Raw genomic sequence first — 14,927 nt, 5'->3', positions numbered from 1 at the left:
AGGACAATTATGCTGCTATACTGGAGAGACATTATATTTGAATACAGGAAATTCTGAGCAAAAGTTTGTTTTCTGAGCATACTGAGACTTCAGCACTCACATTTGAGTTGTGTCAATTAGACGACAGTGTAACTCCTCACCATTAGCTTTAACCAGTTCTTGAAATTCCTCCATAGTTGTGGATAGTTTAGAGTCCATTTTGAACATAACCCAGAACTCTGTAATCCAATACCTATTGCACATTGAAAATACAGAAACACAAAAATAAAGGTTTTACTCTAACATCAGTAAGGCTGAAAGTGATCCAGAATCATTTCAAGTGACTGAGAGGAATTACTAAGAATTACCTACTGAATACAATAGTTTGCTCAATATAAAAATAGCTGCAATATCCCACTTCATTTTTTTAATAGACCTATACAATAAAATTAGACACAATACTACCAATGCTAGCACTGTCAGTTTTCACTGATGGTTAAGATACAGACTTAAAAACTGTGACCCAGCAATTCATGCACCAGCTTCAATGGATGTGCACAAAGACGGTTGGGTCTTTCTGTGTAAAACTACTAAAGTGAACCTTGAAAAGCTGAAGCAGTATAGCTGTTTGTCCTTTTAATATCAGCTTAACATATGCAAAAGCATTCTTACGTATGGCACATGGATAGCTGCAGACTAATACCTATCAAGCAAGAATATTCTTACCTCACAAAATAGCATATCTTTACACACAGCATGGAAGATTTACTTTCTAAAGCATTAAGATAGGTAGAAAACTGTTAAGGAAAACCACGTCCATTCACATATGATATGAAATATAACATGCTTGATACTTCCATCCCTGTAAGCAATAGGAATCATTCTGATGACAAATAATATTAGTTTAGGGTTTTACACAAGTATATACAAAGTATATAGCAAGACTGTTAGCAAAAGTTTATTGTACATATGACTACTGTAATACTGATGTAGCTGCCCAAGTACTGAGTAGTGAAACGATTCCGCTTTCTACATGTTTTTTTCTCTGCAACATGCCTCACAATTTCTAATAAAACTCATGCACATCTCACTAGAATCTGAAATACTAAATTCACCAATTACCACTTCTATGAAGAAAGCCTTTTCAGTTAATTACAATTCACTAAAGATTTTCAAAAAAGATGCTATTTTCTTTTAAATGCAACCAGTTGCATACAATGGGAGAGAAAAATATGAAATGCCTCTCTCTGCAAATCTCACCTTTCTAACTGCACAACAGTTTTTATTTGACTTGTTGTGATAACTGGAAATATTTAATATTTTTAGTCTATTAGGTCTGTAAAGCACATTTTGATATGGTAGCCAATGTCTTTTGAAGACTTGGAAATTTCATTTGGAAAATGGATTATGCATATCTTGCTTCTTCTGCTGTAGATTACACATATATTTTCAGTGCTAACACATACAACTTAATGAAAATACCTTGTGAATCCTACCACAATCTGACTGAAATTAATGGAAGCCTAAAACTACCAAAACTGAGGGGACATACCACCCACAATGTAAGCACCCATGTTAAATGCTTAAATTAGGCTGACTATAGAACCAGTAAGGTTTGACTAAGTTCCCAAATATTTTGGAGGGCCCTGAACTGAATGTCTGAATTTAGATGGTTCACAAATCACCCATAACCATCTAAAAATCACTCACGTAATTCAGGGGATGGGAAATGGTGAAACTGGGACATCTGCAAGGTTTTTCAAAACACAAGAGCCCAGGGTATCTGATCCATTCAAAACTGGTTTTACCTTTCAATGTCTTTACAGGGAGCTATACACAGTCAAAAAACAAGCTTGCAAAATCACAAGTCTGATAAAAGTTTGAATCACTTCTCTCACTGTAGAAAACATTACTTCTCAGAAACATACAAGCAATTACTTTCTTCCATTTTCAAAGACCATATGAGCATAAATTAAATGTGCACTACAGCACAGTTGGAGCTTAGCACACTTGATCTATTACTTGGTTAGAGAAGCAGCAGGATAGTCAGAACCCAACACTACAGTAAAGCTTGGTTGTAAATGATGCTGCTTTTAAAAGCCAGTAAGATACAGAGTCTGGGGAAAGAAAGGATTACCTAAATTAAATTGTATCAAAATTGGCTGGAGATTCTTAGCTTGTCAGGTCTGCTTCCTGTACCTAGTCTCCTATCTAATTAGGTGTAAACATTCTTTAAAGCTAAGTCAGGTAACATATGCCACAATTACTTTTTTTTTCAAAGGCTAGTATTGCCAATATGATCTAGTAGCTTTGTTGTGAAAAATCTAATGAGCCAGAAACACACTGTTATGACTTCAGGCATTTACCTCAAAATGGGAGAAAATAGGAGGGAAAAGCTTATTATTTATTCCAGTGCAAGTAAGCGATAGTGTGAGTAAGAAATAATATTTGTTGAAAATTTTCATCTCCAGATGACACAATTAGAATATTTTCAAGAATTGACCTTTTGTTCCTTGTTCTTCCACTTATATGGAGGACAGAAAGAGAGCGAAAGAGATCTGAAACTTAGGCCCAGGTTCACAGGACTTAACTGAGGTGCCTACATTAATCTTACATCTGCTAGATATTATGTCAAAGGCCAATGGAGGGTGATTTATCCTACTTAAAATCTGAAATGGAGTTTCATCTTTTGTTCTGTGGTTGATAAGCTAATCCCCCCCAAAAAAAACCCAAACAACCAAACCCCAACCCTAAACAAACCAAAACCACAACCAAAACCTGTGAAGAAAGAGTATATTGTTTAAATAATGGAACAGTAATACACCAAATATGAAATATACTCTACTTACCCATTTCAAAATTGTCAAGTTATCTAATACTACCTTAACAGCAGGTGAATATTAAAAAGGATATAGATCAATGAGTTTCTGGAGCATGTCTGCAGAGGAGATGATAAACTGATGCATAGCCAGAATTATCTTTAGCAGCTGGTTGTTTTGATATGCATTTCCTTCTAAATCTGAAAAAAAAGGAGTATTCATATTGAAATATTGGTATAACTCGGTAAAAGAGGCTTTTTTCAGAACACTAATTCTCATCAGGCCTGTTCACCTATGCTATTTCAAAAATAGCAGTAACCTACTAACTTAGGAAGTGCACCATTTTTCTGGTGAGTGCTACATACCAGGATTTGGAAGACCCTTACCAAATTTAAATAAATAAACAAATAAAAATAAGGCAAGCAAAAAGGCAAGTGTCAAAAGCACTCAAAATATCCAGATAGTTATTTTTAATGATCCCAGCCCAGCAATGCACTTAAATGCTTAGCTTTAGGCAGATGAGTATAACCTTTGAAACAAATTAATGAATTGCAGAGCAAAAGAATTCACTTACTGATCCATACTAGTCAGTCAGTGGCACAACTGAATTTATCAGTGGCCGTATTCTTAAGTGTTTGTAAGGATGTTTGTATAGCTGACATACCTAACACTGAAGTACATGCACAGCTTCCATAGAACACATGGAACGAGATACAATGTATGCAGAAGCCCATAGATTAACCTATTGATGCTCCCTGTGATGGACCTAAATATCCTAACACATTTCCTCAAACTATGTATTACAAGGATGTCACTTGAAGAAGGCTTTTAGATGAGATCTATCTTAAAGGTCTTGTGGTCTTTTTTTCCATATTCAGAAAAGATCAAGGACATCAAATGTAGCAGAATGTTTAAAAGTTTTAATTTCTGTAACACAGTAGTGAAAGTATTTGTAAATATTAACAGATGTTTTTCTATACCTGTCATAAGAGAACCAAAGTAGCCTGAATTGGAATTAGACACCCTTGCAAACACAAAAGAAGATTTTCCATTTTAAATAATTTTAAATACGCTGTCCTCTGTGAGGATAAATATAATTATCACTTAAACCAGCATTAACAGCAACAATATACAGAAGCAATGCACAATAATGTAAAATGGAAGAGGAAGGTGAAATAGCAGATTTGCAGCATATGAAATGGCATCTAACATGGGGGGGAAGGATTTTTAAATTGCACAACATCAAAAAGAACATTAAACTTAGCCCACTTGCAAAACAAGATAATCCGTGTTAGTCATTAAACAAGAGTTTCCTATGCCCTTCTACAGGAAGGTACCAAATGTGAAGAGAGGACCTCAGAGCCAAGGTCTTTCTTTCTGAACAATACACTGGATCTTTCATAGAACTAATAAAGCCTGATTTCCTCTAGATCTGTCTCCATTATTCTTCACTACACAATAGTCCTATTATCACAATATGCTTCCCTGAAAGTCTTTTCCTTCTCTTCCACACAACACTGCCATAACTCCTCGCTCATGCTTAAAGCAATACACGCTGTGGTTGAATCCAGGCTGACTGGCCAGACAGCAAATCAGATCACACCACTGCTGGGCTCACACAACTGTCCCTACACCAATGTGGGCACCAATCTGGATGTGTCTCTCCTACACATGCAATTCTTTGAGATTCATCTCTTTCCATCAAATTTTAATTTAAGCTGGCAGACAGGCTGACTCTATTTTATGCCGAGTAGATACAGTTTAGTAGGACGATGGCTCAGAATGGCCTAGATCTATAGTTTACAAGCTGCTGTTTATCTAACTGTGAAGCCCTGAAAGCAGAGGACATAGCTGGTATGGGTAACTTCAGTCCTCTAGCAAAAATCATAGTCAGTTTGGAGGACACTCGGCACAATAAACAGTCTTGAAACATCTTACTACAGCCGGCCTCTCAGGCAAGACAAGTGGAAAAATCCCGATTAGCAAATTCTGGCAGAGCCTCTGTGACCATGGAGCACTCAACTCAGCACTATCAAGCCCAGAATGAGAACTTTATGCTCCAGGTGATCTTCAACACTTAACACAAGAGACCATTTCTAAATCTACCTTCTGTACTTACACTTAAATTACACTTAAATAAAGCCTCTTAACTTATACCACAAGTTCTCTGTTTTATAGCACAAACCAAAGTTCATGCATTCCCTTTTTCATATTCTCATACTTACTCAGGCCTGTAGTATTCGGCATTTTGTACTCTTCCAGTGTCTTCAGGAAGAGTAAAATTATTTTAGGCCTTGCACACAGAGGCCTGCATCAATTTGCATCCATTTTACAAAACTTGGGGTTCTGCCAGAACCTCCATCCAACAACTCTTGTTTAATCAGAAAAACAGTTCAATATATGCTTAACTTGGAAGCCAAATGGTTATGTGTACACATACTATTAAGTATATACAGCTGTAATTAAATCACCAACTTTTCAGAAGTGCTCAATATAGATCATCTCCAGCTGACAAAGACAGCAAATAATTCACCCTCCTAACAGTTTTTCCTCTGTGCGTATTCCAAAATCCTCTGCCATCACATAACATAGGTACCACTTGGCACAAAGCTCCAGATTGAATTTCTGTCCTCTCGAAGGTCCCTTTTCCATTTTACCATGACTCAGAGAAAAACAGTATGTTCTGCCTACTGTTAGTGATTAGGTCGACACATTTATGGTATTTTCTTGCATAATAGAAGTGCATTTATGCTTCATAACATCGAGACCTAATTATCTCACAACAGAGATAGACTGCACTACGATGACATGCAATTATTTTGCACACACTAAAGCAGTACTAAGTATTGTTATCCATTCTCTCAACAAACTAAAAAGCTCATCTTCACAAAGAAAAACACTGTATTACTGATAGTTTAAAAACAAATTAAAACACTCTGCAGCAAAAAAATCTTAAAGTTCCCAGTACAGTTCAGCACTGAGCAGCAAGCCTTAATGGAATAATTTTACAAACACATGGCATATCAAATATTTAATGTCATCTTCCTGCTCAGTTTTAAAAGGAAGCACTTTTCAAGTGCATGCACCATGATACAGCAAATGCTACTAAAGAGGAAAACACTGAGTCTGATTCCTCTTCTATTTACACTTCAAAAAGTCATAATTAAAAACAAATCATGGAGTTAAACTGGTAAAAGTCAAGAACAGACTCCAGCTCAGTTTCAGTTTCTGAACTGTCATTGGATCTTTCACATCTCTGACCACTAGGTCTCTTCTTTTCGGAGAGCCAACCTTCTAAACAGGTGTGTGTAAGGAAGTAACAAAAGTTATGTTAAACTGCCTCTCTGCAAATGGTGAAGCAAATAAGAGGGCTTTCCTGACTGTGTTGCAAGAGTGTTTCTGAATGCCCTTACAGCATTCTTTTGAACTTCCAACAGTTTGTTTTAAAACTTTGAGACTCATTTTTGTTTCCGTTTGTATACCTGTTCCTAACCACACACCTTGCTGAGCAAAAACCACTAAGTGAATACTAAACAAAGCGGAATGGGTGTGTTTCAGTCAATTTATCTTAAAGAAAACTACAAAATATTGTATAATCCTCAGCTTTGTTTTACTGCAGCAAAAAACAAACAACCCACTGGTTACATACTTTTCCTCATGTAAACGCCCTTATTGTACTAAGTTGGTTTAATAAATATTCTCTAAAACAAACAAGGCAACAGGAGTTGAATATACTTTTCCAGTATTTAACTACAAGAATGAAAACATAAAAACATTTAGGGCTAAATATTTTATTATCTATGTTAGTGACTCAAAGACACTAAAAACTACAGTTACAAAAATTCCATTGCACCTGAGACTCAGTACACACAAGAGTGAGAATATCCTAATCTAGACCCATTGGCCGCTCTATCGCATGATCCAATTGGTGTCTCCCTGTTATCTGTGATTTAGAAATAAACTGATGTATCACTTGTTCCTAGTGAATACTTGAAAGAATCAAAGTACTCAAAAGCCAACAAGCCAGGCTTTAAGAACATATTGCCTGCTTTTCACTAAGTGCTGATGGCCATCAAGCCTGTGGTAAATATATTTAAAGAGTATGTGTGATAGATAAAACAATTGTACTGAGACCTTCCCACTCATGAGTGCAACATAAGGCGACAGGAAGATTGCCAAGGATGTCTTAACTGAACTGAATTCTGCAATAAAGAAAGTTAGTTTTTCTAGGTCTAAGAGGCCTTTATTTCATAATCATTGTCTTTATTTCATAAGCAGGTTCCAACTTTATCATCTAGTGTACCATTTGAAATGAATCAGAAGTGAATCACAGAGCACTGACATCACGTGATCTGTGACTAAGTTACCAAGAACATGAATAACTTCTAAACTCCCCTAAGTCTTTCAGTGGTTATCAAAAAGTAGCACCAAAGACTATACAATGCAAGAAAGAATCAAGCACTTGCCAGGAGGTCTTGTGTCGTGGTTTAATCCCAGCTGTCAGCTAAGTACCATGCAGCCACTTGCTCATTCCCTGACCCCCCCACGTGAGACAGGGAGAATCGGAAAAAAAGATAAAGCATGTAGGTTGAGATAATAACAGTTTAATAATAAATTACAATAGAATCCTACCATATAATCATAATGGTTTGAATTTGAAGGGACCTTAGAGATCATCTAGTTCCAACCCCTCTGTCATGGGCAGGGACACCTTCCACTAAACCAGGTTGCTCGAAGCAGCCTGTTCCAGTGCCTCACCACCCTCACAGTAAAGAATTTCTTCCTCATACCTAATCTAAATCTACCCTCTTTCAGATTAAAGCCATTCCCCCTTGTCCTATCACTCCATGCCCTTGTAAAAAGCCCTTCCCGAGCATTCTTGCAGGCCCCCTTTAGGTACTGGAAGGCTGCTATAAAGTGTCCCCAAAGTCTTCTCTTCTTCAGGCTGAATACTACTACTACTAAATAAATTTATAAATACAGATACTACTAAGAATAATAGCAATGAAATGAGAGACAACAAAAAGAAAGAAATAAAACTAAAAAGTGAAAAGTCCTTGACTTAGATCAAGTACTACTTAGCAACAAGTAAAACACCGGTGTGTTATTAACTCTATCCCAGCCAAAACAAGGACATCCTGTTAAGTGCAAAGCTGAAAGTCGTGGGTTGACATACTGCTACACTCTAGTGCTACACAGAATTCTTTAAGATTTCTGTAAAGTGGTGTAGGTTTTTTTTGTTGTTGTTTGGTTTGTTGTTGTTTTTTTCTGGTGTGTGGGTGATGAATAGAAATAGTTAACGAAATGGATCCAGGCCTTATTGCCCTGGTCCGGCTTAGGCCTTGGGAACCCTGAAGGAAATACCAAGTGTTAATGCCCTGCTGGGGCCTAAGCCTTGGGAACTGTAAAAACAATGAAGGGTAAAGATCAGTTAGCAAAACAAAGCAGGTGGTTTACAAGATAAAGCAGGATGTGCATCTCAAGGACAGACTGGGTAGTGTGGGTGTTTTGTAGCCCTTGGTGGTTTTGCTAGATCGGGATGATGGTGGAGTAGGGGAGTAGGGGAGTAGAAGGTTACTGCTTAGCACCTAGTAGACTATAAAAGGGATGCGAGACACGAAATAAATGTCTTCTGCTTGATTCACATTGGATTGTGCATCGTCCATTTCTTTCTTCCCTCACTGGTGGATTAAAGAAGATGGTGTGGGGATGGTGTTATAAATTTCTGCAAAGATTATTAAAGCAGCATGTGATTTGAAAACTGGGGCAACTGTTGATCTTAAGGTCTCAAAGACCTTGATGAAATACACAGACAAGTATGAAATATGGAGGTACATGCGGGAGTACATGCCAGTGTTTAGTGACTGAACTGAAACAGCCGTAAGTCAACGTCTCTGCCTCACACGTGAGGTGCAGTACTATGAGAAAACCTTGTTTAAAGCAAACAAAATTGAATGAAATATTTCATGAGTATTTCACGGACACTTCCTGGAACTTCCCTTCACTAACAGGAAACACACTGTTCCCCTTCAGCTTAAAACTTATGCAACACATCATAGTCTTCTTACATCAGGCTTATTATTGCTACTTGGAGTTTGATACCCTGTAACGGAGGTAGTCATTTAACTCTCTTAATTAAATTGATGACATTTGGTCAGACTCAGATTAATTGAGAAACCACCATCCTGCTCATCAGTTACAACACCATCATTGCGGGTGAACTAGTAGATTCAACTTAAACAAGGGTGTTTAGTTCTCAGGCTGGAAATAGCCTTCATATTTTAATGACACCTGAAAACTCGGTTTATGGCAGAAATAAGGGCTAAGGAGCTAATGTACTCATTCCCCTGCTCCAATGCAGAATCTCAAAGCCAGTATGCTTCAGAAACAGTTTAATTTGTTGTTGAAATTCTACAGTGACAAGAATTTCATAGCCTCTGTAAGTGATTTATTCCAGCACTTGCACATCTCCAACATTAAAAAGTATTCCTTACGGTCTAATCAAAGACTTCAGGCAACTTGGGCAGCTTAAGCCCATCATGCCTGGCTCCCAGCAGAGAGGAAAAACATTTTTCCTCTTATCAATATATTTTCTCTATGTAAGGATTGCTCCCCTTGTCTCTTTTCTGAGCTAGGAAACATGAAATCTTGTTCCTCTGAAGCCGGGTTTTCTAGATCTCTGGTCAACTTTGATGTCCTTTTCTGAACCCTTTGCAGTTTGCGCCTTTATGAATCACACCTGAATATTGAAGTCCAGAGGAGGTTTCAGCATCAGAGTTAGAATATTATTTTTAATATCCTGTACGTAATGCCTTTATCTACATGTACCTTTTTATATATGTAAGTGCACATATGTAATATATAAATATAAAAAAAAATTAGGCACACACATCCCTCTATGCATGCACTTATCTTAGAGCTTCTGCAATGGTACACTATTATTAAACCATTTTCAGTTTTAAAATTCATCTTCACATTGAGATACTTTTCTGCAGAAATGCTGTATAACAAAGACTTTACTATACTGTTTTTACAACTGATTACCCCAAATGCAGATCTTTGTGCATATCCTCAGTGAATTTTTCTTTATTTTAAATAATTATTTTAAGAGCTTAACATCTTTCGGAAATAACATAACTTAATTACAATGCCCTTACAAGGATGAGGCACTAATTAGGTAAAATAATGATTGATTAAATTTTAGTTGCAGTAGAAAGCAGGTGGAATCTTGAGCTCTCCAGCTTACATTAAATTTATGCAGGATGGTGGTTTTCCCCCTCAAGCAACAAGAAAGATATAATGTTTAGTAGAAAGCACCAAAATATTCAGGGAATTGCGCTAAAGCTTTTTTTTTCTTTTTTTTTAATAAATAAATAGTCTTATTGTCCATACGTGCTTGCAACTATTAAGCGAGTCATACATAAATTTGTTTACACAAGTATTTGGTCTTAGGAGTGGAAACTCCAAAGTTAAAATGAGAACAAATCAGTATATCCAGAGAATCATACTACTTTGTAATCAATCCCTGCACCCATAGAATGCTAAATAAGCCAAGTAAACACAGATGTTGCAAGAAACCGTTTAAACTGGAGCCTTCTCCAAGTTTACTTCCCCCTTCAAACTTCCTACAGAAAGGAGGGAAGGGGGCAGGGGAACCCACTATTGCTCTTCTAAATATTCATTAACAATGCAGATATATCCAAGACTCACAAGTGAGTCTAACATGCATCCAAAAGGATAATAAGACTGCTCAGTATGAGGGTAGGGAACATTAGGGGAGAAAAACCTCAAGGGAAAAAGCCATTACACTCTCTCAGAAACAGCTTTTTGGAAAACTACATCTTGCAGAAAGAGCTCTGGGTGGGTAATTCTTTAAAATGAAAACAAGAAGATAAAAGCTCTTGTCAAGAGGAGATGGGATGATTTTCAGAAATTAAAATGTACTTCGAGAGGAACCAGATTAAATGTGGGTGGAAAGCACTCCATTAGCCTTGGAAATTCAGATCAAGTACATAGAACAAGATAAAAAGTTACCACACACACCCCCCATACATTGTTCTACAGCATGTTTAAAATATTTATTTTAGCAAATTTAGATGAGAACTTTTTAATCAAATAGTCTTTTTCTCCAAAGCCTACAAAACATGATTTGAGAGTTCAAGACTTTTACAATGCTTTAAATCATGATACTGAAGCCATATGCAACTTTTGAGCTGCAGGCAACTCTTGAATAATTCAAGTGTAATGCCTGGCAACACAGCTGTTGTGTTGCTTACGTGCTGGCATGAGTATTGATGGACAAGACAAAGGAGACTCCCAGAACAGAATCAGAAACTTTTAAGGCTGCTATCACAACTGACTGCTGAACCCAGCTGCATGCTTAGCACTTGGTCATCCCACAACTGCAGTGTTTTATAAGCTTCTAACTGCATGATTGATCCTGGGGCAGCCAGTCAAAAGATCTAAGGAAGCAGGAAGTCAGACCTATCCAAAGGTTAAAACTGTAACAACTGGCAGACACCAACCAAGCTGCTTTCCTCTCAGAGATGTTGATGTTGAAGATTGCTTAAATCCCAGTTCCTGGCCTTAATTTTCATTACTTATGAATACTCCAATAAGACTCCTGCTTTAATATTTCTGACATACGGTTTCAGGCTTCCCTCCCTTACATACCTAAGCTTCCTAGCCTTTCCTCTAACTTCTAGATATATTTCTGAAATCAGTGCTTACAGACTCTCTGGAAAACTAGCTTCTATCGCAGGAATTGGGGCATGCCTTCCCACACTGCTTCACCAGCAAGTAGGCTGAAGGCAGGCAAGAAGCTGGGAGGGGACACAGCCAGGACAGCTGATCCCAGCCGATCAAAGGGATACTCCATACCATATCATGTCATGCTCAGCAATAAAAAATGGGTGGAAGTTTGCTGGGGCTGCTGTTGCTTGGGAACTGGCTGAGCATCAGTGGGCTGGTGATGAGCAATCAGGGTTTTTTACATCACATATTTTTCTTGGTTTCGCTTGGGTTTTGGTTGTTTGGTTTTGTTTGGTTTGGGTTTTTTTCTCCTTTAACTTATTAAAGTGTCTTTATCTCAACCCACAAGTTCTCTCGCTTTTACCCTTCAGTTCTTCCCCCCTTCTCACTGAGGTGGGGGTAAGTGAGCATCTGTGTAGTGCTTGGCTGATGACTGAAGTTAAACCACAACAGTTCATTCTTAGACTAAAACACCTCTTGTTCACCATGGACCAAAAGAACCAAAGTTTCAGAAAAACCCCACAGCTTCATACCGAACTTAAAACATACCTAATCAGCAGGCAGCACTATCAAATATCTACATACAGAAGCTTCCCAATTGCTGATTCAAGTCAGCTGCCATATGCCAAATACTCATCAGAGAAACAATCCCACATGTGTTCAAGTGTAAGCTTTATTGGTCCCATTGTACCAGCTGGCCTACTGCAGAGCAGAATTTTATGCCTCTTAAGTACTGTTGCAAGGCATTCCTTAATATTACTAATAAAGGTATCTGATTATTTTCTGTTATTCAACCTAAAAAAAGTACTTATTTTTTTTCAATACTTTTTAAAAACACTTCATACTGGAGATCAACATCAAACATAACTGGTTCTCCTGAACAAAAGGGGAAGACAATCTCACCCACACCCAAAGTGAAAATTTTGAAGGTGAATCTTTTTCCAAAAAAACTTGAAGGTTAAAAAAGAGAAGAAGCTCCTGACATATCACACTGCTGTTCTCTGTCAAAGGAGCTCCACATCTCAAAAAAAAACATATCCTCTCTTAATGATCTTTCATCACAATAGAGGTGGCACAAGGCACTGAATTTTTCTTAACATGACTTCTATATATATTTGAGTCTTAAAACTGTGGTGTTTGGAGATTCCTGAAGTCATCTCCAATACAATCTTAACAGTACCCAACAGGTACTCTCTTACCTTTGCCTTTTGCCAGCTTTTGCACTTGCACCTTCTTATCTCAGAAATAGGGGGAAAAAGGTGGTATCATGTTTAGAAAGCTATGTTAGCTTTTAATCTCCAGCCTGTTCTGCATAACATACAGGGAACTATGTAACAACCTAAGGAGACCCCTTGTTCAGACTTTTAAGAAAACAATGCAAAGGTATGTCTTTAAACTTGGCAACACACAGCAAAGCACTGAAAGACTTCACACTAAAGCACACACAATGAAAACAGTTAACACAGAAAGTAAAATGCTTGGGGAAGCTTAAAGGACAAGTGACTTATTTCTTGCTTCAACTTCATACAAAGATTGAGGTGAAGAAAGACTTAAACTCATACATGAATGGAGAATTAATTATTTTCTATTGAAATTTAAGCTTTTTGGCATTGTTAAATAAAAGTTATGTTGTTTTTCTGAAGTTATACTTAGAGGTATAAGGTAGAATTTTCTGTCATATCCTTGTGGTAAATATAAGTAAAATGGAAAGTACTTTATAAAGCAAGAAGTCTAAGTTTTCTTAATTTTTTTTATTACTTATAATTTTCCAAAGTCAAGAACTACTGAAAAGACTGAAGTCAAATTAGCTAAATAGAACTTTAAAATTATATGTAAAGATACGTAAAGTTTCTTTTCTTCAGGAAAGCTTTTTCCACAGACATTGGGTTAAAACAGAAATCTATTTTCGTTTTGGTACGATCACAATTAACTTTAATAGGTAGCTAAACAGCACTTAGAATTCTCCAGAGCAGTAACTACTCTTCTGTTCCCACAGTGTCATGAATTCTCCAAAGCAGTAATGACTCTTCTGTTCCCACAATATCATTAATTGATCATTAACGTACTTTCTGTTGCCAAGCAATACTACAGTTTCTGCACTGTATTTGACCAAAACGCACCCAGATTACTTAACACACAATGATCAACAACATTTTAATACATAACAATACCATGACTAAACTTTAACTACTTACTTAAAGTAAAGTTTAACTAACTTTAACTGGGACTGGAGACCTCAACATTCAGCCTAGGCTTCAGGGATGAGGGGTGGAACCCTGCAAGTTTGTGGAGCATGAGAGAAAAACAAATGACTGTTCAGGCAAACCTAACAGAAAGAAGTAAATGACCAAATTTGCCTTCTGTGGCTGTGCATAGGCCTTGAAAGAAGTAACTGCTTTTGAGTCAGAATTCTATGTTAGAATTTGGCATATAGTAAATTGGGTAAAAGGACACAGATAAACTCGGTACTTGAACTCTGATTGTTTTAGTAGTTATTGTATGTTTTAACCAGACTGAAAAATTTATTTATGTTAAGAGTACAGTAGGTTTTTCCAGATAACTGAAAGGGGGAAAATGGATACAATTTTCAAATTTTCTGTAGTTTAGAGGAAAAAATGGCTATAGTTCTCTTAATGAAAGAACTCTAACTTGCCTGCTTCATTGTTTGTAAAATGGATGCAATACTTTCTTGGCTGTCAAAGAATTCCTAAGACTCAATATATTTTTGCATGGCACTGATAAAAGAGTTAGCTATAGAAATATTATCTGTTCACATAACTAGACAGCTCCGCTAATGTAGTTAATTTTTATTCTATAAAATGTTAACTATGATTAACTTGTACAGTTTTAGGCAGTTAGCACCTAAGAGGAAATCAGCACCAGCACCTTTGACAGATTTCTGGTTACTATCAGAACAATTAATGGTATCTTTCATCCAGATCAGTATGGAAGTGGTTTCCAGAATTTCTAAGGTTTGTTTGCAGACCTCTCACTTTATCACACATTGAGCCAACCAGCTAGTTTAGCACTGATCAGACACCACAGAACAACTTATATCACAATTTACTCTTAGAACTAGTTGTCCAAGAGCATTACAACCATGAGAAGTTGCAAATTGCAACTAGGTTCACGTAAGTTTTATTTAGAACATCACTAATCTTTGAGGTTACGATTTTTAACTTCTTTGAAAAGTAGTAGCCATGGGTTTACATCTTTAATTTCTGTCTTTGTATTAAAGACTGACACAGGAGTATAAACAACTAACTCCACTGCAGTTTACTGTGGCTGAACCTCCACACAGAATTATGCCAGATGCTCTGGGAAATGTTTTGTTTGCTTTCCCAAAGCCCAGGGACACTGCATGGTGACATGCTTTTA

General features: G+C 37.0%; 1 protein-coding gene across 1 annotated transcript in view; it reads right to left on the bottom strand.

Annotated features, from left to right (window-relative positions):
• The window catches only part of RASGRP1 (RAS guanyl releasing protein 1), a gene marked incomplete at both ends in the record, with an annotated part of 39,740 nt that overhangs the window by 17,222 nt on the left and 7,591 nt on the right, over positions 1 to 14,927 (bottom strand). Inside the window, 3 exons of the mRNA XM_080618512.1 lie at positions 101 to 232; positions 706 to 776; positions 2,901 to 2,998. Coding sequence (XP_080474638.1) covers positions 101 to 232; positions 706 to 776; positions 2,901 to 2,998 — 301 coding nt within the window. The remainder of the gene's footprint in view (positions 1 to 100; positions 233 to 705; positions 777 to 2,900; positions 2,999 to 14,927) is intronic.

Source organism: Psittacula echo (assembly GCF_963264785.1).
Source record: "Psittacula echo genome assembly, chromosome: 5".
NCBI classification, from domain to species: domain Eukaryota; kingdom Metazoa; phylum Chordata; class Aves; order Psittaciformes; family Psittacidae; genus Psittacula; species Psittacula echo.
Note: the sequence above shows the minus strand (reverse complement) of the source record. Positions and strands in the feature narration are given on the sequence as shown.